This window comes from Micromesistius poutassou (assembly GCF_964030765.1).
Source record: "Micromesistius poutassou genome assembly, chromosome: 18".
NCBI lineage: Eukaryota > Metazoa > Chordata > Actinopteri > Gadiformes > Gadidae > Micromesistius > Micromesistius poutassou.
Genome location: NC_140288.1, coordinates 1,752,930 through 1,779,264, shown reverse-complemented (window position 1 = coordinate 1,779,264; position 26,335 = coordinate 1,752,930). Strand labels below are relative to the sequence as shown.

At 45.9% G+C, this 26,335-nt stretch overlaps 3 protein-coding genes across 3 annotated transcripts; all 3 read right to left on the bottom strand.

The window, feature by feature from the left end:
* Positions 1 to 4,756: 4,756 nt before the first annotated feature.
* On the bottom strand, positions 4,757 to 7,318 carry LOC311363273 (CD209 antigen-like protein D; the record flags this gene model as incomplete). Its single annotated transcript, XM_084483240.1, has 2 exons — positions 4,757 to 4,829; positions 6,633 to 7,318. 2 exons carry the CDS (start codon positions 7,316 to 7,318, stop codon positions 4,757 to 4,759), a joined length of 759 nt encoding a protein of 252 aa, XP_084339366.1.
* A 3,509-nt stretch (positions 7,319 to 10,827) lies between these two features.
* On the bottom strand, positions 10,828 to 14,278 carry LOC311363272 (C-type lectin domain family 4 member A-like; the record flags this gene model as incomplete). Its single annotated transcript, XM_084483239.1, has 2 exons — positions 10,828 to 11,499; positions 13,661 to 14,278. 2 exons carry the CDS (start codon positions 14,276 to 14,278, stop codon positions 10,828 to 10,830), a joined length of 1,290 nt encoding a protein of 429 aa, XP_084339365.1.
* An 836-nt stretch (positions 14,279 to 15,114) lies between these two features.
* Positions 15,115 to 26,029, bottom strand: ints13 (integrator complex subunit 13). Its single transcript, XM_084482740.1, has 17 exons — positions 25,595 to 26,029; positions 25,016 to 25,272; positions 24,728 to 24,802; positions 24,282 to 24,484; positions 23,573 to 23,653; positions 23,333 to 23,423; positions 22,569 to 22,697; positions 20,683 to 20,767; positions 20,201 to 20,293; positions 19,604 to 19,693; positions 19,076 to 19,254; positions 18,517 to 18,681; positions 17,846 to 18,000; positions 17,092 to 17,322; positions 16,425 to 16,555; positions 15,920 to 16,055; positions 15,115 to 15,464 (listed from the first exon to the last, which is right to left on the bottom strand). Exons 2-17 carry the CDS (start codon positions 25,238 to 25,240, stop codon positions 15,428 to 15,430), a joined length of 2,106 nt encoding a protein of 701 aa, XP_084338866.1. The 5' UTR covers positions 25,241 to 25,272; positions 25,595 to 26,029; the 3' UTR covers positions 15,115 to 15,427.
* Between the last annotated feature and the right edge of the window lie 306 nt (positions 26,030 to 26,335).

The window sequence follows — 26,335 nt, the reverse complement described above, 5'->3', positions numbered from 1 at the left end:
TGGGGGTTATGTATTGGTGGTTGGAAGTGATGGAACGATGTATGTAATTTAATGTAATGGTAACAGTGACATGAGTTGAGATGAGTGCATTATTGAGTTCATGTCATGTGAACTCAAATCTGTATGTTATGTATGACTATCTAACCATGTGACTAACAGTCTCAGCTGTCTCAGTTGTCTTTCCCTTTATTTATATATGTTAAAATACAAATAATGACACAATACAAAGTCATGTGCAATGTATGTGCGGTGGCATAATTACTGTGATTCCCTTGGTGTGTGTGTGACAGGGTTCTGGATGACAAACTTACCACGTGGCCATCAGTCATAGCATTAGCTGTCTGTCCCATTACTCATCTATGTTAAAATACAACCAATACTAATAACACGATAATAGTACTCATACAGGGACAACATCCATCATGGGCGATGTATGTGCGGTGGTACAATTAAGATTACTCTTGTGTGTGTGACAAATTAACTAAATGTGTGGTCAGAGTCCTGTTTGGGGAAAACCCAGAGGTGATTCATGGAGTGTGTGGTGGCCTGTGGTGGTCCGTGTGTGGAGGGCTGATGTTGTTTGATGAATGGGAGTCAGAGTGGGAGGATGAGGACAATACCGTCCTTACATTGAACGCACGCACGCTAGCTTTGGTGCGTTTCTGCGTTTCTGTATTCATGTATTTATGAAAACACGAAAGCCAATGGTAATGAAACAATAATACCACAACAATAACAATAATACTGTAATAATAATGAGGACATAAGGGGGATCATAAAAAATATTATTGATAATAGTTAGTAGTAGTTATGATATAATGATTATTATTATATTACTGTAATTATTCCATTAAAAAAACTTGGATTAATATAATAGCTTCCTTGATACGCTAGATCAGAAAGACATGGCTGCAAGAAAATGTAAATTAGTTTGAATTGCACTGCACATCTGCATGAATGGGGAGTTCTCAAAGTCTTTCATCTTGTGGAGGGGGGGTGGGGGGTGGATGTGGGGAGGGGGGGGGGGGGGTCAAGTGTCAAAAAAGAGGGGGGGAGGGGGCTATACACTCTGAAGGTGGTCTATTTGGTACCGGCATCACAATAGGATTAATTTATTTAGGGCTTGTGTTAACTCATGTTTGTATCTGTCAGGTCCCAGGAGCTTGGAGGATGAGTTCACCCTGACTCCGACGCCCGCAGGCCCACACTCGCAGCAGGTGACACCCCGAGATGGACTCACACAGGAAATGACATCATCGGCGCCCTGCGGTGCGACATCACAACGAGACGTTGACCCGCGGCCTTCCTCGCCGCGTCCGACGTCTTTCAGGGGGCAGACGTCGATGCCCGTGAGTGCGCCCACGCGACCTTTGACCTCTGAACGGGGTCACCTCAGCAGAGAGCCAGACCGCCACAGCGGGAGGCCTCCGTCGTTGCCGAGCGAGTCGACCCCGGTCATGATGTCGTCGTTGCCACGGTCACGGTTTCAAACATGGATGACGCCGCCCCTGTTGACCGATGGTGTCGGGGTATTAAAGGACTCTTTGTCGCAAACGGATTTAACACATTCCCATTCTGGCACAACACTCTCTCTGGTCCGAGACACCTTCAGGTCAGCGATGTGTCCGTCCCCGGTACAAAACGGAGAGAGTTCCGCAGACCCACATGTCGTGCCGGTCCTGGTAACAGACGTGGGAAGCCCGGTGGATGATCCGACTCCCGTGAACACATCCCAAACGTTCGTGCCCGTTTCAAGCGATGACACCGTTGGAGAAAGTCCCAGATTCAGCCCACTTCTGCAACAGACCACCTTAACGTCACGGCCGGGGGAGGATCTCAGACCGTCCATGACCGTACTCCACCTCGACACCCCCGTGCTATCCCCAGGAATAGAGTCCAGCTTGCGTTCAACAGTGGCGTTCTTAAACTCTAAGAAACCTGGTCCACATTCTGCGAGAGTGACTCAAACCTTTGCCCCGACCCTATCAGAGTCCGGTATGGCCCTGAGCTTTGAGGTTTCAACAGTAGTGAGCAGTAGTGGTGAATCTGATCCTATAGCCCCCTCTGCTGTTCAAACACAAAACACCATCGCCTCCGCTTCCACACTACAGAGTATCAAGCCCTCGCTGGCTCTGTGCGGAACCTCTCTGGGGAAGGAGAGCGCGACTGGAGGTGGATGTACACCACCCCTGAACTATACCCTACTTCTGCAGTCAAAGATCAGCATAGATTCATCCATTTTCTCAACACTAATGCTGGAAAGCCAGGCGGAGCCGTACTGGACGTCTCTTCAGTCACAGTCGATCTCCTCAAAGCAGGCACAGACCCTGAGAGAGACGAGCGGTGTGCATGTGTCTGTGTCTCAGATGAGCCGTGACACAGTAGAGGAAATGAAGGATGAAACCGACTTGCATAACTTTATCCCAACTGTTACGTTAGTGAATACACTGACTGTTGTAAACGTACAAACCAGCCACATGAAAACGACAACTCCCACGTTGTATGCCTCCGATACGCTGTCTTTTCTTGCGGCTCACAGTGACCTCCCAGAAACCGAAAAGGCATCTTTCACGGCACCTACGGCTTCCCTCAGTGGACACGGAGGAGTGAGGTCACCGTCTGTCAGCCAATCACGTTCCACGGCGCTCTGCTTTCCAGGAAGCACCGCATACATAGCTGCCAGTGAACTCGGACAAATACATTCCTCTTCTCAGATTCAGATCACATATTCCAGTCAAAACTCCCAGTATTCAACTTCATCATTAAGCCAACTCTCTTTGAACCTTGATTCATACTTCAAACCTACTATTTTAAATCCTACCTCCACATCGACCTCCAGTAAGTCTCTGCATAGTTTATAAATCCTTTATTGATGGTACCACCCGTCTTTTTTGGTCATATAACTTTGTAATACCTTTTACAATGTACGTACAATCATCCATTCGATATTTCTGTAAAAAATCGATTTGTATTCCTATTTTCATTCATAAATGAGAGAAAGGAACATGCTGTAATATTATTATTATTATTATTATAACTATATTCCCCTTTTCTTCAGAGCCTGCTAATCTCCCACCCAGAGTACTGCGGCCCATCCCGGCCCTGACCGCCACGCTGGGCTTCCCCTTCCGCTTCTCCGTCCCTCCGGACACCTTCCTGGACCCCGAGGACGGGCCGGCTGACCGCCTCTCCCTGGGCATGAGGCTCCTCGACGGGCCGCCCCCTCACCTGGGCTCCTGGCTGGCCCTGGACGGCCTGCGGCTCCGCGGCCTGCCCCTGGAGCCCGACCTGCGCTACGCGCCGCAGCGGCTGATCCTGGTGGCCCGCGACCGGGACGGCCTCGGCGACTGGCTGGCCGTCAGCGTGGACCTCCGCCGGCCGGACGCCGCGCCCTGCCACCGCTTCACCGCCACGGTGCGCCGCGGCCTGGCCTGGGCGCTCCGGCGGCGGCCCCTGGTGGAGCTCTTGCTGAGCAAGCTCTCGGCGTTCTTCGGCAGCCGCCGGCTCGCCGTGGTCGCCGTGGTCGCCGTGGTCCCCGGGTCGATCGCGGTGTCGTGGTACGACCGCGGCCTGTGCCGCCGCCGCCGCCGCCGCCGGCAACGGAGCGGCGCTCGGAGCGCGGCGGCGGCGGCGGGGGGGGAGCGTTGCCACGGAGACCGCATCCGGCAGATGTGGGCGGAGATGAGCGGCGCGGACGGAGGGGCGAGCCCGGCGTTTCACCGGGCGATGCTGCCGGAGTTCCCCGTCACCGGGGTGGGGCCGCTGGGTGCAGACCCCGACTGTTGGGCCGCGAACCCCCCCACGGCGACCCCCCCCGCTCCTGGAGCCTCCATCACTGGCGTTCCCGGATCATCATCATCATCATCATCAACCCCGGCGGACTGCACCACCTCCCCAAACTCCTCCGTCACCCGCTCCCACCCCCCTGGACACAGCCCTCCTCATCATCAGACGTCGCCGTTGACTACGGCGTCGCGGCCGAGCGGCGGCGGCGGCGGCGACCGAACGGCGGCCATGGTGACCGCCCTGCTCGTCGTCTGCCTCCTCATCCTCGCGCTGCTCGTCTTCCTCGCGGCGCTCTATTGTCACAGAGCCCGCCGCGGGGGGAGGAGTCGTCGCGGGTCGCGAGCGCTCGCCACGTGGCCGGCGGGCGTGGCCGGGTGGTCGCCATCGTCCCAGAGAGCGGACCGCAGGGCCGCGTGTCCCGGGCCGCCGCGCCTGCTGTACCACGAACGACCTCAGCGGCCTCCGGGGGCGCTGTGGATCCGTCTGGAGGAGGGCGGCGCGGGCGTGGGTCCCAAGTGGGAAGGATAACATGTGAACGGGACAGGGACCCGGATCTGGAACACGAGCTTTTGTTTTAATTTTATTTAGTCGTTAAAAGGGGCCCCTATTTTATTTTTGTGGGTGTATTCACCATTACAATCCGTTTTTAAAAATCCCATCATTCGATAGGGCGGTCTACTCTGTGGACTTAACCAATGGTTAAGGCTTATCTATCAGTCATACACCTAGGTGGACACTACTCACTGTGTCACATGGCGGGGCCAATTTTGAAGCGGCTTGAAATGTCTGATCACACTCTGGCCTGGTGGTAAAATAGGGATAAGCGATGGTTTCATCCAAAGTCAAGCTCGAGGATAGCAACAGGCAGGGGCGTAGCCAGGACATTATTTCTTGGGGGGGGCAGCTCAGGTTTTATTTTGGGGTGGTACTTGATTATCAAAAATGTATATTTTAAAACTCAGGCACCGCATCACTCAGAACGGCAGTTCTCCCGCCGCCCGTCGGGCCATATACCACGGTTTCTCAGGGGGCTGTACCACCCCCTTGGGGGCATGCGCACAACCTAGAGGGGCGCTGGGAACGTGAGAGGTTTTTATTTTTTGGGTTTTAAACTTTCATGGTTTTCAAATCTTTTTGGTGCAAAAAATAGGCTACCTGAAATAAATAGCCTATTTTAATTCATGGGTTTCTTCTAACCCCTCGACCGTCTCAGCTACTTTTTACTGTCTATGCTCGGTGTAACAGCGGTCATACAGCGTTCAAGCCCGCACACGCCCGGACTCCTGTTATCAGCTGTCGTCATGATCTAATTAACCCTGATAAACATAACCCAAGTTCGAGGGTTAACAGTTCAATAACCAAAACACCACAATCAAACATGACTTTTTTTTTTTGGGGGCGGGGGGGGGGGTGCCAGAGGATGAGGGTAAGGTCAGGGGGGTGTTTGCTCAAAAAAGGTTGAGAACTTATTGATAATCTCATGTTATTGGAATGGGTGCTTAGATGTTGTGCGATGTGTTATGATTATGTGAGGGGGTTCGGGACCTTAACATGACACAGGGAAGTTTTTAGTGCTGCAAATGACAGAAAGACATGTAATTGTAATTTTAGGCAATAATTTATTTAGCTAAGCTGTAGCATTTTAAGTGCAATATAGAGAGAGAGAGAGAGAGAGAGAGAGAGAGAGAGAGAGAGAGAGAGAGAGAGAGAGAGAGAGAGAGAGAGAGAGAGAGAGAGAGAGAGAGAGAGAGAGAGAGAGAGAGAGAGAGAGAGAGAGAGAGAGAGAGAACTTTCTTTAGTCCGTTTCTGTTCAGGATTTCTTTTTTCGTGGCCACGCCCCTGCCAACAGGTTAGGCTGCAGACATTGGGGATCGAACTCAGTTCCACTTTTGAAATACTTCCCAATAACACTTCAAAGGGCTGTTTATGTGCCCCCTATGTATCCTGCTCAGTGGTCTTAACAGTTATATAGTGGTCTAAAACAGCATATATTAATAGCTGTGTGTCTGATACAGCAAATCATTTGATATGCTGGTGATATTATTGATTTGCCTACCAGGTAGGTAGACAGACAGGTAAGCCATCCTATATATTTTTTTTGCCCCTGAAATAAATTATTGGACAGGCTTAGTATAGGCCCACAACATCCAGGATACCCGTTTTTTTTTTCTTCTGTCGGAGCATTACATTTATTTATCTCTTTATTCCTAAAGTGTATATAGACAAAAGATGCTTCTAAAATAAAGTGCCTACCCCAGCTTTAACACTGCATCGCTTCAATTACTTTTCCACCAACGACAAAACGCACAATCTTCTGACCAATTTATTGCTTTACACAACGTGTGATAATTTATACACACGTTTAGTGATCACACTACATTGTACCAAAGTCAAGATACATTTAAACAGAAAAATAATTAATTAGCTCAGGGGAAAAAGGCCAAGGCAGCCAAGGCAGCCCTAGATAGAGAACTAGCGTGATTTGCAGCAACTGGAAACCAGCCAATGACTGTTGTGACTCTTTACCGCCTAACCTCAGCCTCCAACACCAAGAGCAACTGTGGAAACATTGAAAAAAATAAAGTAACAAGAGCAGCATCTATGTAAAGCTCCCGCAGTGACCAGTGAAGTCTTCATGTCAACATTGCAGCCAATCACAGCTCTTATCGAATGGCAGAACTCAACAAGTATGGAACAAAACAAAGAACGTCTGTTGGCATTAAGATATAGAAAATAGTCACAAAAATGTTTTCATCCATCATGTTATTAAATGATTTTCACAAAGCACCCAGTTTATGGCGTTATAGCTCCCATCTGTCCATTTATCGCTGGTCTGCATATGGTACCTCTTTAAGCAGTTCTTGTCCTTTCCACCATCAGGTTTCCCTCTGCTCCAGGAGGGGTTATACACTGAAAGGACGCTCCCATCAACCCATCTCCACATCCCTTCACTGGCCTCATCTGTCGCTCCGAGCCAGATGTAACAGTACCTGCTAATGAAGTCCATCTCCTCTTTACTGTCCACCACCAGATCTGCTCTGTGGGATACACAGAACTCCCTGCTCTTCTCCCAGGATCTCCGCACATTGGAAAAAAGGTAACCTTTTCCACCAAACGTATCCCAACCACTTGGACATTCCTGTTTACAAAGCAGTGAGTCCCTCTGCTCTGTCATATTCTTCAGCCTTATGAGAAGTTGCTCCATGTCTCGATCCATGCTTACGGTCTTCTCCAAGACGGTCTTTTGTTGCACTGCAAACCGAAGCAGTCCAGCCAGCAGGGCAACAGACAGCAGGACCAGAAGCACCACCACAGCCCTTATCAGACACTTACGAGGGCTCACAGGGTCTGGCTGCTGAATTCTTACTATTCCCAGAGTATTGGCGGACTCCTCTGTCCCCACATAGTCCTGGTGTTGATCTCTGAGGCTCTCAATACTATCGTAGATGTCCTCTATACCCTCCTCTCCATCTCCTTGTGTATACCTGACCGTGGTCATCATGTTGGGCGTGTCGTAAATCGCCTCAGCCATATTCTGTTCCAAACTGTTCTCAGAGTTTATTTTATCGTCCTACCCCTATGAGTGCTCGGTCTTTCTGTGCGTTTTGAATGCCAGAATGTCAAAGTCTTCACACCTAATTTGATCAAACAGGAAGTATTTTAACCAGAGGCTACTTGCTACATGTGCTGTCCTGTTTTCTTAGTAAGTGGTAAATGCAGTCCATCACTTATGGTCATAACCATAAGGTTGATTGTTCGATCCACATCAAAAGGACCAGAATACACATCAAGACATTCTTCAAATACACATTTGAGCTATAGGTCTTGGCTAACCATTCTGAACCGTTGCATATAGTATATCCTGTCTGTTACAGAAGATAATTTGATAGACGTTAGTGATATTATTGATGTCCCCTCCACAGGGTTGCCAACTTTGGGACTTTGGCTGGAGTGAGACAAAATGTCAGTGGGCGTGCGAAGAGCGAGCGGCAAACGTTTTTGATAACCATAACCCAATTTTTTTTACAAAACAGTCCTCGTTTACTTAGTATAAACAAATTGAAGGAAGGCTTATATAAAAGCTATTGGCTGTTGTTGACGTAGGACATTCAAAATGTTTAGATATTTTTAAATCATGCAGTTAATCATGCATTGACATGGGAACACAGCTGTATACTGATACCTGCTGCCATAGATATGTATTTAACCAAGACAGAATTTATTCAGAATTTATTCCCAGTCTGACCCAGAAAGAAGGAATTTAACAGAAGGTAACAGTGTGTCATGGCCTTTAATTAGTTTAGTAATTTGGTTATTGGTTGATAGCCTAGACTACATTAAGACACCTTGTCATTTTGTTTTGAGGAGGGCTGTCAAACCATGAGAAAACCTTTAGGGTCTATACTGCGAGAATAGGTTACTTGGACCCCGCTCATTGCCAAACGTGACTTTATTTAGCCTAATGACTGATATTGAAAAGTAACAACATGGAATTAATGTTAAATCGTAATTAAAAATATCCTAATTAAAATAAAGCCAATAGAAGCCAAGAGATTCAGTAAACTGAGCCTATATTGACTTGTTCTTTCCGTGCTTAGCTCGAAAGGCACTTGTAATATAAATTAAATATAGGCTAAGTAACACCAAACTAACAATTTCTAGTTGAATTTCAACAAGGTCCACAGTCCACACAGAGAGGCAGAGAGACAGAAGACATGCAAGGAGGGAGGGAGACAGACCAGAAGAGTTTTTGGAAAGGATCATGCCATTTAAGAGAAGTTCTCTGAAAAGCTCTTTGAGGTATCTTTTTGCCATCTTTCTCTCTTGTTCAAATTTTGGGAATCACATAAAAATGCACATTTGATGTTCTTGTTCATTTTGATACCCTGGCTGTAATTTTAGGTTAAGTGTTGAGTAAGTAAATGAAACCAAATAGCGGAGTATCCGCATTAATTGCGTTAAAAAAACAACAGTAATAAAAAAAACGTAACGTTGTTATTTTAAAATGACAGCACTAGTTTGAGGCATTTATTTTCACTCTCAGACCTTAACCAAGACTTTATTTTCTTCTTCCCAAACGTGCGTCTTTCACTCAAAACGTTTCACGTGCAACAGAAGCAAAAGAAGGGAGCGGCGACAGAGAAAGGTGCGCGGAGGACGTTGTAGATCAGCCTGCACTGCAGTCAATGCAGTAGGTCCGAATAGATGGATAGATAGATCTAACAAGCGTGTTTCCTGTATAATCTGTGGTCTAGTAGTGAGTGATCAACAGTGAATGGACGGAAAAATTATTTTTTCAAAGATGGGCTTTTTGGCGTGATATCTCTTGCGTGTGCGTGAGAGCGTGAGATTGATGCTGAAAGCGTGAGTGTCACGCCAGACGCGTGAGAGTTGGCAACCCTGCCTCCAGAAAGAAATTCCATGTTCGTGGCCCCCTCTAAGTTACAAAGCAGATCTGCCCCTGGCCTACCACATAGACAGACAGGTAGGCCGTCCAATCATTAATTTGGCCCGAGGTGAACGATTGGACAGGCTTAGTATAGGCCTGCAACATCCCAAGATATCAGATTTTCTTTATTTTTGTCCGCGCATTCAATTTATTAATTGGGTCTGGAAGTAAAGAATCACAAATATGAGAAAAAATGCTTCTGGTGGCGATGGCTGCTGCTGTGAGGGTGTGCTGTGATCGTCTGGAGGCCTTGGTGTTTTCGTGGACGTCCATTCTGAAGGCCGGAAGAGAAAAGGAAACGATTGAATAAGAAACTTACCCCATGCAAGGAGAAAGTTCACTTATTTTGTATGAACTACGATACGATATGATAGTACTTTATTGTCAGAGCAAGTCTGAAATTCGTCTATACTATAGACTATACTAAAGGGTGTACTGCATACCACATAGATGACCCTTGACCTGCCATAAGCAGCTGCAGAATGACCATGTTTCTACTGCACATTTGATAATGTTTCACTTTGACATTGAACAGAAAAATATGTGTCAATACCAAAGTCAAACTCAGCCCTCTGCAAAAGTGATAAAGTGTATATATAGTGGACAGATGGCCCCAGTAACAGGAAATGATTTGTATCATCATTCGGAGGATGCTTTATCCAAAGCGCCTTAACAATAATGTAATAATTACAGATGCATGAGTGACTGAAACATTAGATTTAAGATGCACCTGTTCTAAGCACGGACGGCACCAGAGGGAATTGAACCCTGGCACTAGTTGCGCGACTCGGGATCGAATTAAAAGACTAAACTATTTTTTATTGAGTCCCAAAAGTAAATTAAATATCAATATCATTGTCCCTTTGAACAAAGTCTGTTCAAAGGGACCAAGTCCAAACTAAATACAATTAATGAAATATCAGCAAAACATATTAATCAAGAGCTGCTTTAATAAAATGTACAATTCACTACAGCAAACACAGCTGAATGGACACTACATTTACAGATTCAATGCAATTTACAAATTACTGTATGTGTGAGAATGCATGTATGCATTTGTACCTTAAAAAGTGTTCCTTCAGTAACACAAAACTAAGTGCAGACCTACAAGCCGATACAGACACAAGGACACAAGTCTACTGTTCTCTCTTAACACCGTAGAACCACTAGATCATTTATACACAAGTGTATTGTAGTGATCACACTACATTGTACCAAAGTCAAGATACATTTCAACAGAAAATAATTAAACAATTAGCTGAGGGGACAAAGGCAAAGACGGCAAAGGAAGCCCTAGATAGAGAACTAGAATGGTTTGAAGCAACTGAAAACGAGCCAATGACATGATTCTTTACCGCCTAACCTCAGCCTCCAACACCAAGAGCAACCGTGGAAACATTGAAAAAAATAATGAGCAGCATTTATGTACAGCTCCTGCAGTGACCAGTGAAGTCTTCATGTAATCTTATTTTAAGGAGATAAGTCCTTAGATCTTATTGAATGGCAGAAATCATCAGGTACAAAAACAAAAACAACTAACGTCTGTTGGCATTAAGATATAAAAAATAGTCACAAAGAAATGTTTTCATCCTTCATTTTATTAAATTAAGTTCACAAACCCCCCAGTTTTTGGCTTCACAGCTCACATCTGTCCATGTAAAATTGGTCCGCATTATCCTTAGGCAGTTCTTGTTCTTGCCACCATCAGGTTTCCCTCTGCTCCAGGAGGGATTATCCGCTGACAGGATGGTCCCATCAACCCATCTCCACGTCCCTTCACTGGCCTCATCTGTTATTCCAAGCCAGTAGTTCATGCCCTTGCCGTGAATGAAGTCCATCTCCTCTTTACTGTCCACGACCACCAGATCTGCTCCGTGGGAAACACAGAACTCCCTGCTCTTATTCCAGGATCTCCGCACATTGGAAAAAAGGTACAATTTTTCACCAAACCTATCCCAACCACCTAGAGATCCCCATTTACAAAGCAGTGAGTCTCTCGGCTCCGTCACATTCTTCAGCCTTTGGAGACGTTGCTCCATGTCTCTGTCCATGTCCATGACTGTCTTGTATTTCACTGCCAACCCAAGCAGTCCAGCCAGCAGGGCAACAGACAGCAGGGCCAGAAGCACCACCACAGCCCTGATTGTACACCGAGGAGGGCTCACAGCATCAGTATTGGAGGACTCCTCTGTACCCACATACCGGCAGTCCTGGTGTTGATCTCTGAGGCTCTCAATGCTAGCGTAAATCACCTCAGCCATATTCTGTTCCAAACTGTTCTCAGAGTTTATTTTATCGTCCTACCCCTATGAGTGCTCGGTCTTTCTGTGCATGTCAAAGACTTGTCACCTAATTTGATCAAACAGGAAGTATTTTAATCAGAGGCTACTTGCTACATGTGCTTGCAGAATCACTGTGTATGATAAGACACATCCTGTTTTCTTAGTAAGTGGTAAATGCAGTCCATCACTTATGGTCATAACCATAAGGTTGATTGTTCGATCCACATCAAAAAGACCAAAATACACATCAAGACATTCTTCAAATACACATTTGAACCAGTCTTGGCTAACTGTTCTGAACCGTTGCATATAGTATATGCACAGCCATTAATAGTATATGTCATATACTATTAATGGCTGTGTCTGTTACAGCAGATCATTTGATAGACGTTAGTGATATTATTGATGTCCCCTCCAGAAAGAAATTCCATGTTTGTGGCCCCCTCTAAGTTACAAAGCAGATCCGGCCCTGGCCTACCAGGTAGGTAGACAGACAGGTAGGCCGTCCAATCATTGCCTGAGATAAACAATTGGACGGGCTTAGTATAGGCCTGCAACATCCCAAGATATCAGATTTTCTTTATTTTTGTCCACGCAATAAATTTATTAATTGGGTCTGGAAGTAAAGAATCAAAAATATGAGAAAAAATGCTTCTGGTGGCGATGGCTGCTGCTGTGAGGGTGTGCTGTGATCGTCTGGAGGCCTTGGTGTTTTCGTGGACGTCCATTCTGAAGGCCGGAAGAGAAAAGGAAACGATCGAATAAGAAACTTACCCCATGCAAGGAGAAAGTTCACTTATTTTGTATGAACTACGATACGATATGATAGTACTTTATTGTCAGAGCAAGTCTGAAATTCGTCTATACTATAGACTATACTAAAGGGTGTACTGCATACCACATAGATGACCCTTGACCTGCCATAAGCAGCTGCAGAATGACCATGTTTCTACTGCACATTTGATAATGTTTCACTTTGACATTGAACAGAAAAATATGTGTCAATACCAAAGTCAAACTCAGCCCTCTGCAAAAATGATAAAGTGTATATATAGTGGACAGATGGCCCCAGTAACAGGAAATGATTTGTATCATCATTCGGAGGATGCTTTATCCAAAGCGCCTTAACAATAATGTAATAATTACAGATGCATGAGTGACTGAAACATTAGATTTAAGATGCACCTGTTCTAAGCACGGACGGCACCAGAGGGAATTGAACCCTGGCACTAGTTGCGTGACTCAGGATCGAATTAAAAGACTAAACTATTTTTTATTGAGTCCCAAAAGTAAATTAAATATCAATATCATTGTCCCTTTGAACAAAGTCTGTTCAAAGGGACCAAGTCCAAACTAAATACAATTAATGAAATATCAGCAAAACATATTAATCAAGAGCTGCTTTAATAAAATGTACAATTCACTACAGCAAACACAGCTGAATGGACACTACATTTACAGATTCAATGCAATTTACAAATTACTGTATGTGTGAGAATGCATGTATGCATTTGTACCTTAAAAAGTGTTCCTTCAGTAACACAAAACTAAGTGCAGACCTACAAGCCGATACAGACACAAGGACACAAGTCTACTGTTCTCTCTTAACACCGTAGAACCACTAGATCATTTATACACAAGTGTATTGTAGTGATCACACTACATTGTACCAAAGTCAAGATACATTTCAACAGAAAATAATTAAACAATTAGCTGAGGGGACAAAGGCAAAGACGGCAAAGGAAGCCCTAGATAGAGAACTAGAATGGTTTGAAGCAACTGAAAACGAGCCAATGACATGATTCTTTACCGCCTAACCTCAGCCTCCAACACCAAGAGCAACCGTGGAAACATTGAAAGAAATAATGAGCAGCATTTATGTAGAGCTCCTGCAGTGACCAGTGAAGTCTTCATGTTATCTCCTTTTAAGGAGATAACACCTTAGATCTTATTGAATGGCAGAAATCATCAAGTACAAAAACAAAAACAACTAACGTCTGTTGGCGCTAAGATATAAAAAATAGTCACAAAGAAATGTTTTCATCCTTCATTTTATTAAATTAAGTTCACAAACCCCCCAGTTTTCGGATTCACAGGTCACATCTCTCCATGTAAAATTCCCATTCTTCATCTTCGGCACTACCCTTACGCAGTTCTTGTCCTTGCCACCATCAGGTTTCCCTCTGCTCCAGGAGGGATTATCCGCTGACAGGATGGTCCCATCAACCCATCTCCACGTCCCTTCACTGGCCTCATCTGTTATTCCAAGCCAGTAGATCATGCCCTTGCCGTGAATGAAGTCCATCTCCTCTTTACTGTCCACGACCACCAGATCTGCTCCGTGGGAAACACAGAACTCCCTGCTCTTATTCCAGGATCTCCGCACATTGGAAAAAAGGTACAATTTTTCACCAAACCTATCCCAACCACCTAGAGATCCCCGTTTACAAAGCAGTGAGTCTCTCGGCTCTGTCACATTCTTCAGCCTTTGGAGACGTTGCTCCACGTCTCTGTCCATGTCCATGACTGTCTTGTATTTCACTGCCAACCCAAGCAGTCCAGCCAGCAGGGCAACAGACAGCAGGGCCAGAAGCACCACCACAGCCCTGATCGTACACCGAGGAGGGCTCACAGCATCAGGCTGCTGACTTCTTCCTGTTCCCAGAGTATTGGAGGACTCCTTTGTACCCACATACCGGCAGTCCTGGTGTTGATCTCCGAGGGGAAATAAATTTACGCTAGCGTAAATCACCTCAGCCATATTCTGGTCCAAACTGTTCTCAGAGTTTATTTTATCGTCCTACCCCTATGAGTGCTCGGTCTTTCTGTGCGTTTTGAACGCCAGAATGTCAAAGACTTGTCACCTAATTTGATCAAACAGGAAGTATTTTAATCAGAGGCTACTTGCTACATGTGCTTGCAGAGTCACTGTGTATGATAAGACACGTCCTGTTTTCTTAGTAAGTGGTAAATGCAGTCCATCACTTATGGTCATAACCATAAGGTTGATTGTTCGATCCACATCAAAAAGACCAAAATACACATCAAGACATTCTTCAAATACACATTTGATCCATGGGTCTTGGCTAAAATTAAGTTATAGTTCCCCAGCGGAGCTGACTGCCTATTTGCGAGATTATAAATGCATGAAGGATAAGGTACATGTACATGTTTTTGTAAGTCGTTTTCTTCTGGGAAAAAATGGCCCACACCATCCTGTACTGGGACCACCGATATGGCCCCAGTATGATCTCTGCCTACGCTACTGACCACTTGGTGTCGGACTTGTACAGCCAACCCAGTTCATTTATTGAATGTCCCCACCCTAAGTTACAAAGCAGATCTGCACCCGGCGTACCAGGTAGGTAGACAGACAAGTTATCCATCCAATCATTTAATTTTGCCCGAATAAAATGATTGGACGAGCTTGGTATAGGCCTGCAACAGCCAAAGATGGCCCATTTGTATTTAGTCTGATTATTCGATTTATGTATTTGCTGTTGGGATGTGAAGAATATAGCCAAAAGATTATTCTAAAATAAATTGCCTACCCCAGCTTTAATCCACATCTCTCTCAAACGACGACCAAACGCATCATCTTGTGACAACTTTATTGCTTTACACAACATGTGATCGGCATATCTACAAAACAAAGAACTTTGAATAGAAAAACAAAAGTATATATAAAAAAAAACGGAGAAGGTCCGACGTCAGAGCTCAATGTCTGTTGTGTTTGTATCCAAGTGCCCGCATGGGAAAACCAAGTCGGGAGGAAAACGCTCCCGACATTCCCAGAGTCCTCTGCCTCCGTGGAGGGCGTGCCAGGTCCATGGTTACTACGGTAACCGTGGTTGTGATGGTGGCGGTGGCGGCGGCTGCTGCTGCGGCTGCCGGTGAGGGTGTGCTGAGATCATCTGGAGGCCTTGCCGTTTTCGTGGACGTCCATTCTGAAGGCCGGAAAGAGGAAAGGTGAACAAATGAATAAGAAACTTAACCCATGCAAGGAGGAAGTTGGCTTTTTCTGGATGTACTATCACTACTAAAGGGTGTACCACATACTACATCGATGACTCTTGACCTGCCATAAGCAGGTGCAGAAGGACCATGTCTGTTTGTTTGAACAGAAAAAACGTGTGTCTATACCAAACTCAACCCTCTGCAAAAGTGAATGATATATAGAGAACAGACGGGGCAAGTAACAAGAAATGATTTGTACGATCACTTGGCGGATGCTTTTATGCAAAGCGTCTTGTTGTATAAATAAATACATATACACTCTCCATCATAAATAAATTGATTCAAGATGCACTGGTTCTAAGCACGGGTGGCACCAGAGGGAATTGAACCCTGGCACCGGTTGATCGGATCGAATTGAAAGGGTTAACATGTGACCTTCACCCACCCGTTGTCGTCTTTGAGGTGCTGGTAGAGTTCAGCCTTGTTGTTCACGGAGCTCGCCCTGCCCGCAAACTCCTGGTGCTTCCTGGAATTGGCCACCGTGATCCGATTGGTCCACAGCGCCAGAAGAGAGACCGGGCCTGGGAGCCAGGGAGAGAGAGCGCTGAGTACTGCGTTTTCATTGGCTGATGCCGTTCTACACGGATTACTGTAGTTATTGTTCTGGAGCCGAGTTTTCTTCTAATTTTAGTGCAGTCCAGAAGGTGTAGAATGACATTTATCCTAATAAAGAATACGTAAAAAAATATAGATTTGAATAATTTTTTTTAGCTTTTCATTAGTTTATTAAACTCCAACAAGCTCCCTGGATAAGTCAACACCTTCTAGCCCATAAATACTCCGGGGCAGAATGCTAGGCCTACTGGCACACTGGCGAGTGCTTTAAACAGTTTGTGCTTCAAACGGTTTTAAATCTTGAACAAAACGTATCTATTTCACATCAGGATTACCTTTGGCCTTCTCCGAGGGCTGGACCTCCTCTGTGGCCAGGCGCGGCTTCTTGTTCAGTGGCTCTGGGGAGTCGGGCGAGTCCTTGATCACCTCAGACTCCTGCTCCTCTTTCTCCAGTGCCCCCTTCAGCCTGGGGGGGGAACGACAACAACAAATGACTACATGTAGGAGGGAGGGACGAAACCTAGGATTTATTCATTTAACTGATGGGGTTCAAAAGTGACATAACACAAAATGAGAGTTTCCCCTTAAGAATTCTTAACTCTTATGAAATCTTCAACCTTTTTGGGATAATATATTTTTTCAGCATTAAGGATACACTTTGATCAAAGACTGACTAACAAGTGAATTCAGATACACATCACTAAGGAATAGATGGGGGGGGGGGAGGGAGGGAGGGGGGGGGGCCTAGGGCGTCTTGCTCAAGGACGCCCTAGGCTATGGTCACTGGGGATCGAACCCAATACCTTTCAGCTGGACGTCAACCCCAGTTAGCCATGACACTACCCCCCACCCACTAATAAATAAAAGACCTCTCTGAGCACTGCCAGCCCAGTACCGGGTCTCGGTCCGACTGTGTGTGCCCCACCCCCCTGTTCATCCTGCCAAAATAAAAGCCCTCCCCTCCCAGCCAGCCGGCCGAGAGTCTGCTGCTGCTGCTGCTACCTCTCCGAGTCCTGCCAGGCCTTGTCCTCCGGCTCCTTGGTGCCGTTCTTTTCGGCCCTCTCCTCGCGCTCCTCCCGCTTGCGGCCCCTCTTCTTCCGCTCCTCCTCCTCGGGGGGCTTGCTGCGGCACGCCACGATGCAGTCCAGCACGCGCTGGTGGCGCTCCGAGCCCGCCGCGTGCGTCTTCACCAGCGTCTCCAGCTCGTTCCACATGATGCGGTACTGCTCGTCCCTGGAGAGGCACGCCGGGGGGGGGAACCTCGGGGTTAGTGATGCGTTGGTCTCTTTGACAACGAGCGACACATCCGACGCTGTGATTGGATTGGTTGAAATCACCATAGAAAAGCGTTTTTGAAGCATTCCACCAATTGAACGATTTAACAAGACTATGGATCTAATTGGGGGGCGGCTCGTTGGGCCAAACCCACTAGTGCGCTAACCATGTAAGGCGACACGCCTCGTAGCGACCCAGGTTAGATTCCCGCCTGTGGTCCTACCCTGTACATCTCATTCCCTCTCTTCTGCAACCCGCTTCCCTGTCTCTAGTCACTGTCCTGTCCACAACGGCACCAAAACATCAATATATATAACAGGAAACAGACGCCACTCCGGGATCCGTTTCTGTTTTTTTTAACGTTGGTGCTGTGGCACACACACACACACAACGGCCCTCACTCTCTTGGGGCCCTTGGGGATAACAGAAGCCACTCCGGGATCCGTTTCTGTTTTTTTTTAAACGTTTTAACGGCCCTCACCTCTTGGGGCCCTTGCCCCGGGAGCCCACGGTGGAGATGGGCAGGGGGTCGTTCTTCCTCTCCATGTCCACCAGGTTGTAGACGGTCTTCTGACAGGTCAGCACGTCCTCCTCGCTCAGAGCCTCCTTCACGATCAGGTTGGCCAGGGGAACCACCTGGGGGGGGGGGGAAGAGAGAGAGAGAGAGAGAGAGAGAGAGAGAGAGAGAGAGAGAGAGAGAGAGAGAGAGAGAGAGAGAGAGAGAGAGAGAGAGAGAGAGAGAGAGAGAGAGAGAGAGAGAGAGAGAGAGAGAGAGAGAGAGAGAGAGAGAGAGAGAGAGAGAGAGAGAGATCTCAATATTGACGAAGAGAATTGATTGGAGGTTGAAATTATTTTTTAATCTGCTTTTCCAGACAGGCTCTTGAAACCAGTTCTTTGTGGACCATCAACTGCCAAGTTCCTCAAAGTAACTTGTTTTTATTGATCGGCAGTTCAACACTGTAAATGCCTCATCCAATAAAACAGTCTTTGGCAGATATGAAAGATGTCTGACACAAATTGATGATATATTGACAGTTGGCCAATTGCTATGTGTGCAGCTCTGGATGATGACAGTGTTGACTAAATATGTTCGTCTGTGAGACGATCGTTGGGGTGTGTGTGTGTGTGTGTGCGTGCGTGCGTGTGTCGTACCGCCTGCATGTTGAAGATGGTGGTCTGGGAGATGATCATGGGCCAGTAGCGGGTGTAGCGCTCCAGCTGGGCCTTGGCCCGGTCGGCGGGGAACCGCCCCCCGGGGTTGGGGGCGGTCTCTGCGACCGGAGTCAGCCTGTTCTCCCTCATGAACTCCCCAAAGTCCTGGTGGAGCATCCCTTCATGATCAGTCAACGGCTTGTAACGGCTAATCACACTTAACACCTGGTGGTGTAATGTGTCACCTTTAACCCATTCCCCGTATACAACCGAGACGGCCAGGATGAGACGATGTCTGGACTATGTGTTGATTCCTTGGTGGGAGAACAGCTGGATACACATTATTTTCGATCTGAACATTTTCTATTACATAACATTTTGTGTATTTTTTTTTTAAAGGGGAAATTTCAAACTTCTCAGTTAGAGACGTTTCGGAGAGAAACGCAGGAAAAAAAAATGCATCATGTTTTCAAACTCAAAAAAAGAATAGTTTGAATAATCGGGATTTCAATATTGACCAAAAATAATCGTGATTATGATTTTTTTCGAGCGGCCCTACCGTGATGCGGTAGTCGGTGACGCGCCCGCCGCAGCCCTCGCTGATGGAGGGCGGGTCCTCCAGGGTGGAGCGGGTGCTGTTGAGCACGTGCAGGAAGATCTCCCCGCCGTGGCTGCTCAGCATGTGGCTGATGACCTTTGACCCCGACTTCCGCGGCTGCTCCAGGAGCACCGAGCGGCCTGATCCAACACAGATGAGTCAAATCAATCAATCAATTAATCAATATGGAGTTTTAATAAGGTTTATGTAAAAAAAAAAAGTCTGCCAAAGTCAACCATTTGACTCCCGCATTTCTGACGCTAAATACAAGATGAACCTCGGAATATGACCTAGGCAATTATGATGAGGCTAACGAAAGGTAAAACATGATTTAATTAATTAATTAATTAACGTAATAGCCTGTCGGAAAAATCGGAAAACGCTTTTGTCCTTTTCACTACGTCTCACTTATCTAATAAAAAAAACCAAGCAAACTTCTTCTACTCTAGTGAGTGTGACTGCGCGGTCAGACCCGGTCCCAGTGCGTACCGTTGAGGAGGAAGTTGGTGAGGCAGGACGAGGGACGGCTGTTGACGTCCGTGGGGGAGATGCGGTAAGCGCCCGTACAGTAGTGCAGCTCTGCAGGAGGAGGGGGGGGGAGGGGGGGATATCTCTGCCGTTTACATCACAACTAACCCAGCAAATCACATCAAGTATTTCACAATCAGAAAACTCATGAAATACTGTTATTTACATTAACTAATCAGAATACATCCTAATTCCAAGGGGGGGAAAAACTATTATTGGTTGGTGGAATAGAAAATAATATAACATTCGTAATATGCAATATTTGCACATGAAAATGCAGGATATTTTTTTGCTACTTTCAGAAAGATTTTCCTGTAATTACTTAAAAAAGAAAGTAAAGTAAAAAAAATATCCTGCATTATTTTTCTATGCAAATATTGCATCGATTGCGTCGTTTAACACAGAGGCCGATACACTATCTTTTAATAAGCGTGCACTCAACACCCATTATAAACACCCTGATCCCAGCACAGTGTCGACAGCTAACCCTCCCTGCTGGCCTCAGGGACCAGAACGCCCCTGACCCGTCCCCGGCGAGGGCGTCGGCGCTCAGCCTACCGACGCTGTTGGTCCGCGGCGTGCACCACTTCAGCGTGACCGTCTCCTTCAGGCCGCTGTCCCGGCTGGTGCTGCCCGCCATGTGCAGGTCGCCTGCAGGGGTCAACGACACAGCGAGAGGTTGATGCTATGACGGCTAGCGTCGACGCTCTGTGAAGTGGCATCAGTGTTAAAAAGGGGGTGATTAACCAATGTCACAACTCACGGGTGGGCGTGTCCACCTAGATGTATGATGGATAGATCAGCAACATTTTTGCTACAGTCCAATGGGGAGGCTGGTCTATCCATCATACATCTAGGTGGACACTCCCACTTGTGATGTCACTAAAACACAGGAAAAGGCACATTTCCAAACAGCTTGTGATAGGCAGTTCAGTTCGGACCAAAAGTCATACGTTTTACAACCGGAGAACGGAGGACCAGTGTCATTGGGACTCATCGTGATACGTTCACGGGTTTGGTTTGAATGAGTTTCAACCCACCGCTCTTGAAGAACTCCAGATGTGCGTCTCGGTGGTGCAGGAGCTCCACGTCGTAGTTGGCAGACGTGTTGGCGTGCTGCTCTTCCTAAGCGAGTACGGACAACGTTGAGCAGTGATACACGGTTCGGTCGGGCCGTGTACACGCGCGCGTACATACGTACAGACACACACACATGCACAGAGACGGGTGAACACTGCTGATTTCATGGTTCAGGATGGGGAACGTATGGGAAAGAGGCTGAAGGTTCAGTGCAGCTCGCTAATCTTTCAATATGTTTCATTAACTCCCATCAGCCTTTTCATGTCGGTTTTGGACGTCCGTCAGATAATACATAGGCTGATGTTAATTAGCATTTATGGACAAAACTAAAATGTATCACCTTCCTTTTTTTTTTTTTTTTTTACAAACATCCATTGTGGTGAATGGAATACTATCAACAGTGGGATACAGCGAAGAGGAGGACTAAGATGGTCACAGTTAAAAACAACACTACTTATCATGATCGCACAAACGGGCACACAGAGACACGACAGAGGAGATGCAGAGTAGGTGGGGGTTCACATAGATGGGACCACTATGTCTGGATCGCTATGGGCTAGACTGCAGATTTGCTAGAGACGGACACCAAACTCTTCGGAAAGTCAAGGAGAGGCATACTGGTCACAGAAAACTTTACATAAAACTAAAAATGTCCCACAGGACATAGACAGTCAACAGTCTGTATGCATGTCTATAGCGTACAAGTGACTGAATAGTTTTTTTGGGGATGTATGTTTAAGCTTTATACTTCAATTAACTAGTGCAAGGGCTTTTATTAATTTCTTTCATCCTCTGAGACCAAAATTGCCTCTCCTTTACTATGACCTAAGTACATCAAATCGTATACAACACAATCGTCCAATCGGAGGGGTGGGAGGAGGGAAAAAAAAGCTGAAATTGAAATTGTTAGCCTTGCACTACCAGAAGTAAAAGCAGCTATGAGGAGTCAGCACTCTTTGATAAAAGCTCTGAACAATGGCAAAATAGACTGTTGCGCTCAATGCAATTACTGTTATTAATAATTGTAGCTATTTATTCTTCTTAAAAAAATATTGTAGCCTATGGGAGCCGGAATTCAGTCAAATCGTATATTTTCACCAAATTCCCTGTCATGTTAAGATCTGGCAAATAACTTTTCTTCTCCGTTGTCAACAGCAAATGCAAACACGGATTCCTTAATTTGATTGATGTGCCACCATGAAGGTATTCTGCGAAGAGCTCACAGGATCCATCTTCTGAATCCATCTTAATTAACCTAAAGTGCTTTTCCTAAAAACAAAACAAAAACTCCTCATTGAGGCTTTAAGAGGTGTGTGTGGGCTAGCTAAAAAAACGCCAAACTCCCCTCAGGTTTTTCATGCGTGTGTGAGCGAATACTAACCTGTTCGCAAACATTTAATGTGGGCTAGCAAAACAGAAAATACAGCATGAAACCAGCAGCAGGTTCAAAGGTCAAGATCAACATGCAGATGAGATATTTCCAAACCATGCAGATGAGGAACAAAATAAAAAGAATCAGCCATGAAGGATGGGTAGAAGCACACTCAAACAGACAAAGGTAAAGCAAAGTGAGTATAGGTAGCCGTTTCTTTTGTCCTTTAAATCAGTTAATTTTCGTTTCTTACATTTTTTTCTTAATTTTCTTTTTTTTTGCATATTCATAAAAATAACTTATCTTATAATTATTCATTCTCATGACTGTCCTGCACTTCTGTGACTACCACATTTTCCCATCGGGGGGATTAATAAAACAAATCACCCAGAACCCCTTTGCACGAGTCTATAGTGTTGTACGGAGTTGGTGGTGCAGCCGTACGGGCCGAGGGCCCCGGAGCCCCTGGCTTACCTTCATGGGGATGTTGGTGATGGTGGTGGAGGCCAGGTCGAAGTGCTGCTGCACCAGGATGTTCAGCTTGGTGGCCAGGTGCCGGCCCGCCCGCACGCTGTGCACCTCGCTGGTGAGTAAGGGGGAGATCTGGCCGGGAACAGACGGCGCCCCGGGGGGTCAAACACATTGCTTTGAGCCATGTTTGTGTTTGAATGTCTGTGAGTGATTGTCGCACCACGTTCGTGGTTAGCTTGTGGCTGGCTGTTAGTCAGTAGGCTGTATGTTCGCACATAGGACTTTTTTTATTCGTTTGAATGATTTTGCTCTAAATTATAAATGTCTGCGGCACTTATATGCATATCATAACCCCAATTCCCCTGAAGAATCTGCTCATTAGAAACCAGTTATCGAATGCAATGATTTTGTGCAACTATACTATTCATGACCCATGGTATAATACAGTGGGCGAGGGAGGGTTTGGGTGGGTGTGTATGTCTCTTGTATACTGTGTATATGTGGCCTGGGGCCTATATGTATGTATTGTCTGTACCTGTACTGTTATTATTGTAAAGCAGCTTTATATGACAGCATGGAGTCCAAGACAAATTTCCTTCAAGGACAATAAAGTATCTTATCTTATCTTATTATATACATCAATCCTGTGAAATGCTTGATTGATTGGCAATATTTCCCATCTGATGTAATATGTCATATTTTTGTCTTTATATAATGGAAGTTGTTTTTTTTTCTTCAGAATTTACTAAATGTTTCAGTGAGCGCACCTCTTTCTTTGGTCGGTCGGACACCAGTGCGTCCTCTCCCATGGGGAAGATGTGCACCAGCACCAGCTCACACTGCTGGATGGCCATCAGCCTGGAGAACAACAAGGTCACATCCCCTCAGCCAATCAGGTAGACGCAGACTCACACATAGAGTACCAAAGGGGAGGTGTTAGCGAGGGGAACTTTTTGGATCCCCTCATCGGTGCGACGGTGTCTGACTAGTTCTTGCTCGGTACATACCTGTCCGAGCCTGCGGCCAACTTGTTTTGTTCCATGAGGGTCTCCTGGATGCAGTCTTCTAACATGCGCACGTGTGTGTCACTGCAAAGACACCAAAATATATTAAGACAAATGATAACAGGTCATCATTATGGCTGTTGGTGACAAACCACAAATATACCCTAATCAGATCTGTATGGAAATGGTTAGCACAACATTGACTGAATAGCCTATGCAACCCGCGTGAATAAATGTCATTCAAGAACAGCTTGTGATGAGACTTTATCTCAAAGTCGACAAACTGCCGCGGCCCCCATATGCAAATTCGACAACCCTAACTGGTCCCCGACCCGGAGGTTGGGGATCACTACCCTAGCAACTACACTACTATTTATACTAGTTATTTAGGTTACTTAATTCATCAAAGGGCGAAAATGTCGGTTACAATTACTGTACTTAGGATATTGAAAAATATATATGAAAAAAAATATATAATAACACAAATGTATAATATAAGGGATACATTCCAAAACATATGTTGGTGTATATGCACAATTAGTCTGTGCATATTTTTGTTATGCAAAGATTATGAATTGATAATTAATTAATTAATTGCAGTGATACAACACAAATTTTTTTTTTTTTTTTTGTGTTTGTGTCTTTGTGTTTTTTTAAACACAAAGTTTAAACAAGGTGTAAGCCACTTGAGTTCCAGCGGGGGACGGCCCACCTCTTGGCGTTGGTGAGGCAGATGATGCGGCCCCGGTTGGCCACGCGCTCTGCGGTGTCCATGAGCGCCGTGCGCTGCTCGTGCTGCAGCTCCGTCAGCTTGCACAGCGACTCCACCGCCGCCACCAGGCCGTGCAGGACGCTGCAGCACTCGGGGTCCTCACGCGGGTTGGGTGGCCCCACCGCCGCCAGCGCCGACATGAGCTGCGACCACAGACAAAAGACGGGAGGAAGTGAGAAGAGGAACAGGTACTGGTAGTGGGCGGGGGCCGGCGTTAACCGCAGTCACGCTAACGCCAGGCTTCACACCAATGTGCTCCCTTGTTGTCATGAGGTGATGGTGTTGGGAGCTCTACGGTTAAGATGGCTCGGGCCGTTGCGTCGAGGGTTTTCTTCCACTGGGTCCGTGACGACGGATGTTTGCGGCTCAAAGGGGCCTTGAATTACCTCGTGGGTGCTCTGGTCTTCCTGTCGCCACGTGTTCAGGATGTGGAACTCTGAGTCGCTCACAATGTAATTAATCTGTGAAGAAACAGACAAGTGCACTCTTTCTGTTAGAAGATAACAAAGCCAAATGATCCCATGTAACAAGATCCTCTGGTGGTAAAATGGCCTCCAGTGTTTATGTAACAATAAATATATGAGACCAGAGGCACAAGAGCGAAAGAGACAAAACACATACACACACACATACACACACACACACACAGGGCAGACAGACGAATGGACACTGACCAGCTTGTTTAGGGGGTACACGTCATAGAGGATCCGGCAGTACTCCATCGAACACTCGACCGCGCAGGTCCACAGCGACTTGGACACGGGGGCCAGCGGTATGACCCCCTGGGCGCGGCTCTTGGTCAACACGTCACACTCCACCTGCTGCCGGCTGGACTCGGCCATGTAGGGGCAGTGGTCCACCACGAAGGCCGTCTTGTGGGCCACGGAGAACATCTTCATGGTGGAAGGGTCTACGTGCGGGGTGGGGTAGACTAGGGTACACAGAAGGAGGAAGGGTGGCATTAAGGTACAGGTACATTCGCCATCACACTCCCTTAATCCAACTCGTAAGCATACATAATGATTGAGAACATCAATCAAGGACCTTTTGCGTGCAAAAACGTGTCATGAAGATAAGATGCACTTTGTTTATCCACGATGAGAACTTAGGGTAAAGAATTAAAAATAAATAACAAAAAAAAAAGACCGAAGAACTGGAATGAACATTATGTTAAGGTTCAAATTATTCATACATTACATTACATACATACATAGTTTATAATATATCAACATGAATCATAAAGCCAGCTTTACCTTGTGATTGTGACAGACAGCGGGCCTCTCCCTCTGAAGACCAGCTAAACCCGGCCAGGGGTTACAGAAAAACCACACCAGCCAAACTGTGTGGCCAAACTACCGAACAGGCGAGTGACCTAACTATAAATAATTAGTTTGTATCATTTCTATTAACTAAGATGACCACAGGGCGAACATGTCGTGGATGTGTTACGACCACGTTAGCTGGTAGCGCCCAGCTCAGTCTGCTCTACCGTAATACCTATAAACACACAATTTCTACCGTAGTACCTATAAAAGAACACCATTTACACGGATCACATGTTGATTGTATACGTCTGGTATCGTTTTTCATCCAATGCAACTTCGAAGGGATACAGTGGACACGGAAAAATTAACTATTTAAAATGAGCTAGGATGGTTTGTTATTAGCGGAACTGCTTAACGGTGGGGGGTTACAGTGCTAGTGCTCCGACGGAGGCGCTGAACTGCTGAAGGTTCCGGCCCAGCTCAAAGAATCAAACCTATGCCTAAATTTAATTTAAAGAACAACGTTTACTTTTGGGATTGTATTTCTTGAAGCAAAAATAAGGGTTAAATATATATATTTGATGAGATAATAAAATAAGGTATTGAGTAGATTGCAATTAAACAGATACTGTCAATGAAAAATTTATCTGTTTATTTTATATTTTGTTTTATTCTATTGTACGTTTTGGTCTACTGTATTTCATTATGTTTAGTCTGTTTTCATTCTTG

Coding starts and splice junctions, on each gene's coding strand:
- ints13 (XM_084482740.1), bottom strand. CDS start 25,240: ATGAAGATGTTCTCCGTGGCCCACAAGACGGCCTTCGTGGTGGACCAC. Junction 20,768..22,568: donor TCACCAACATCCCCATGAAG/GTAAGCCAGGGG, acceptor GTACTCGCTTAG/GAAGAGCAGCACGCCAACAC. Junction 15,465..15,919: donor CACCTCAAAGACGACAACGG/GTGGGTGAAGGT, acceptor TCCGGCCTTCAG/AATGGACGTCCACGAAAACG.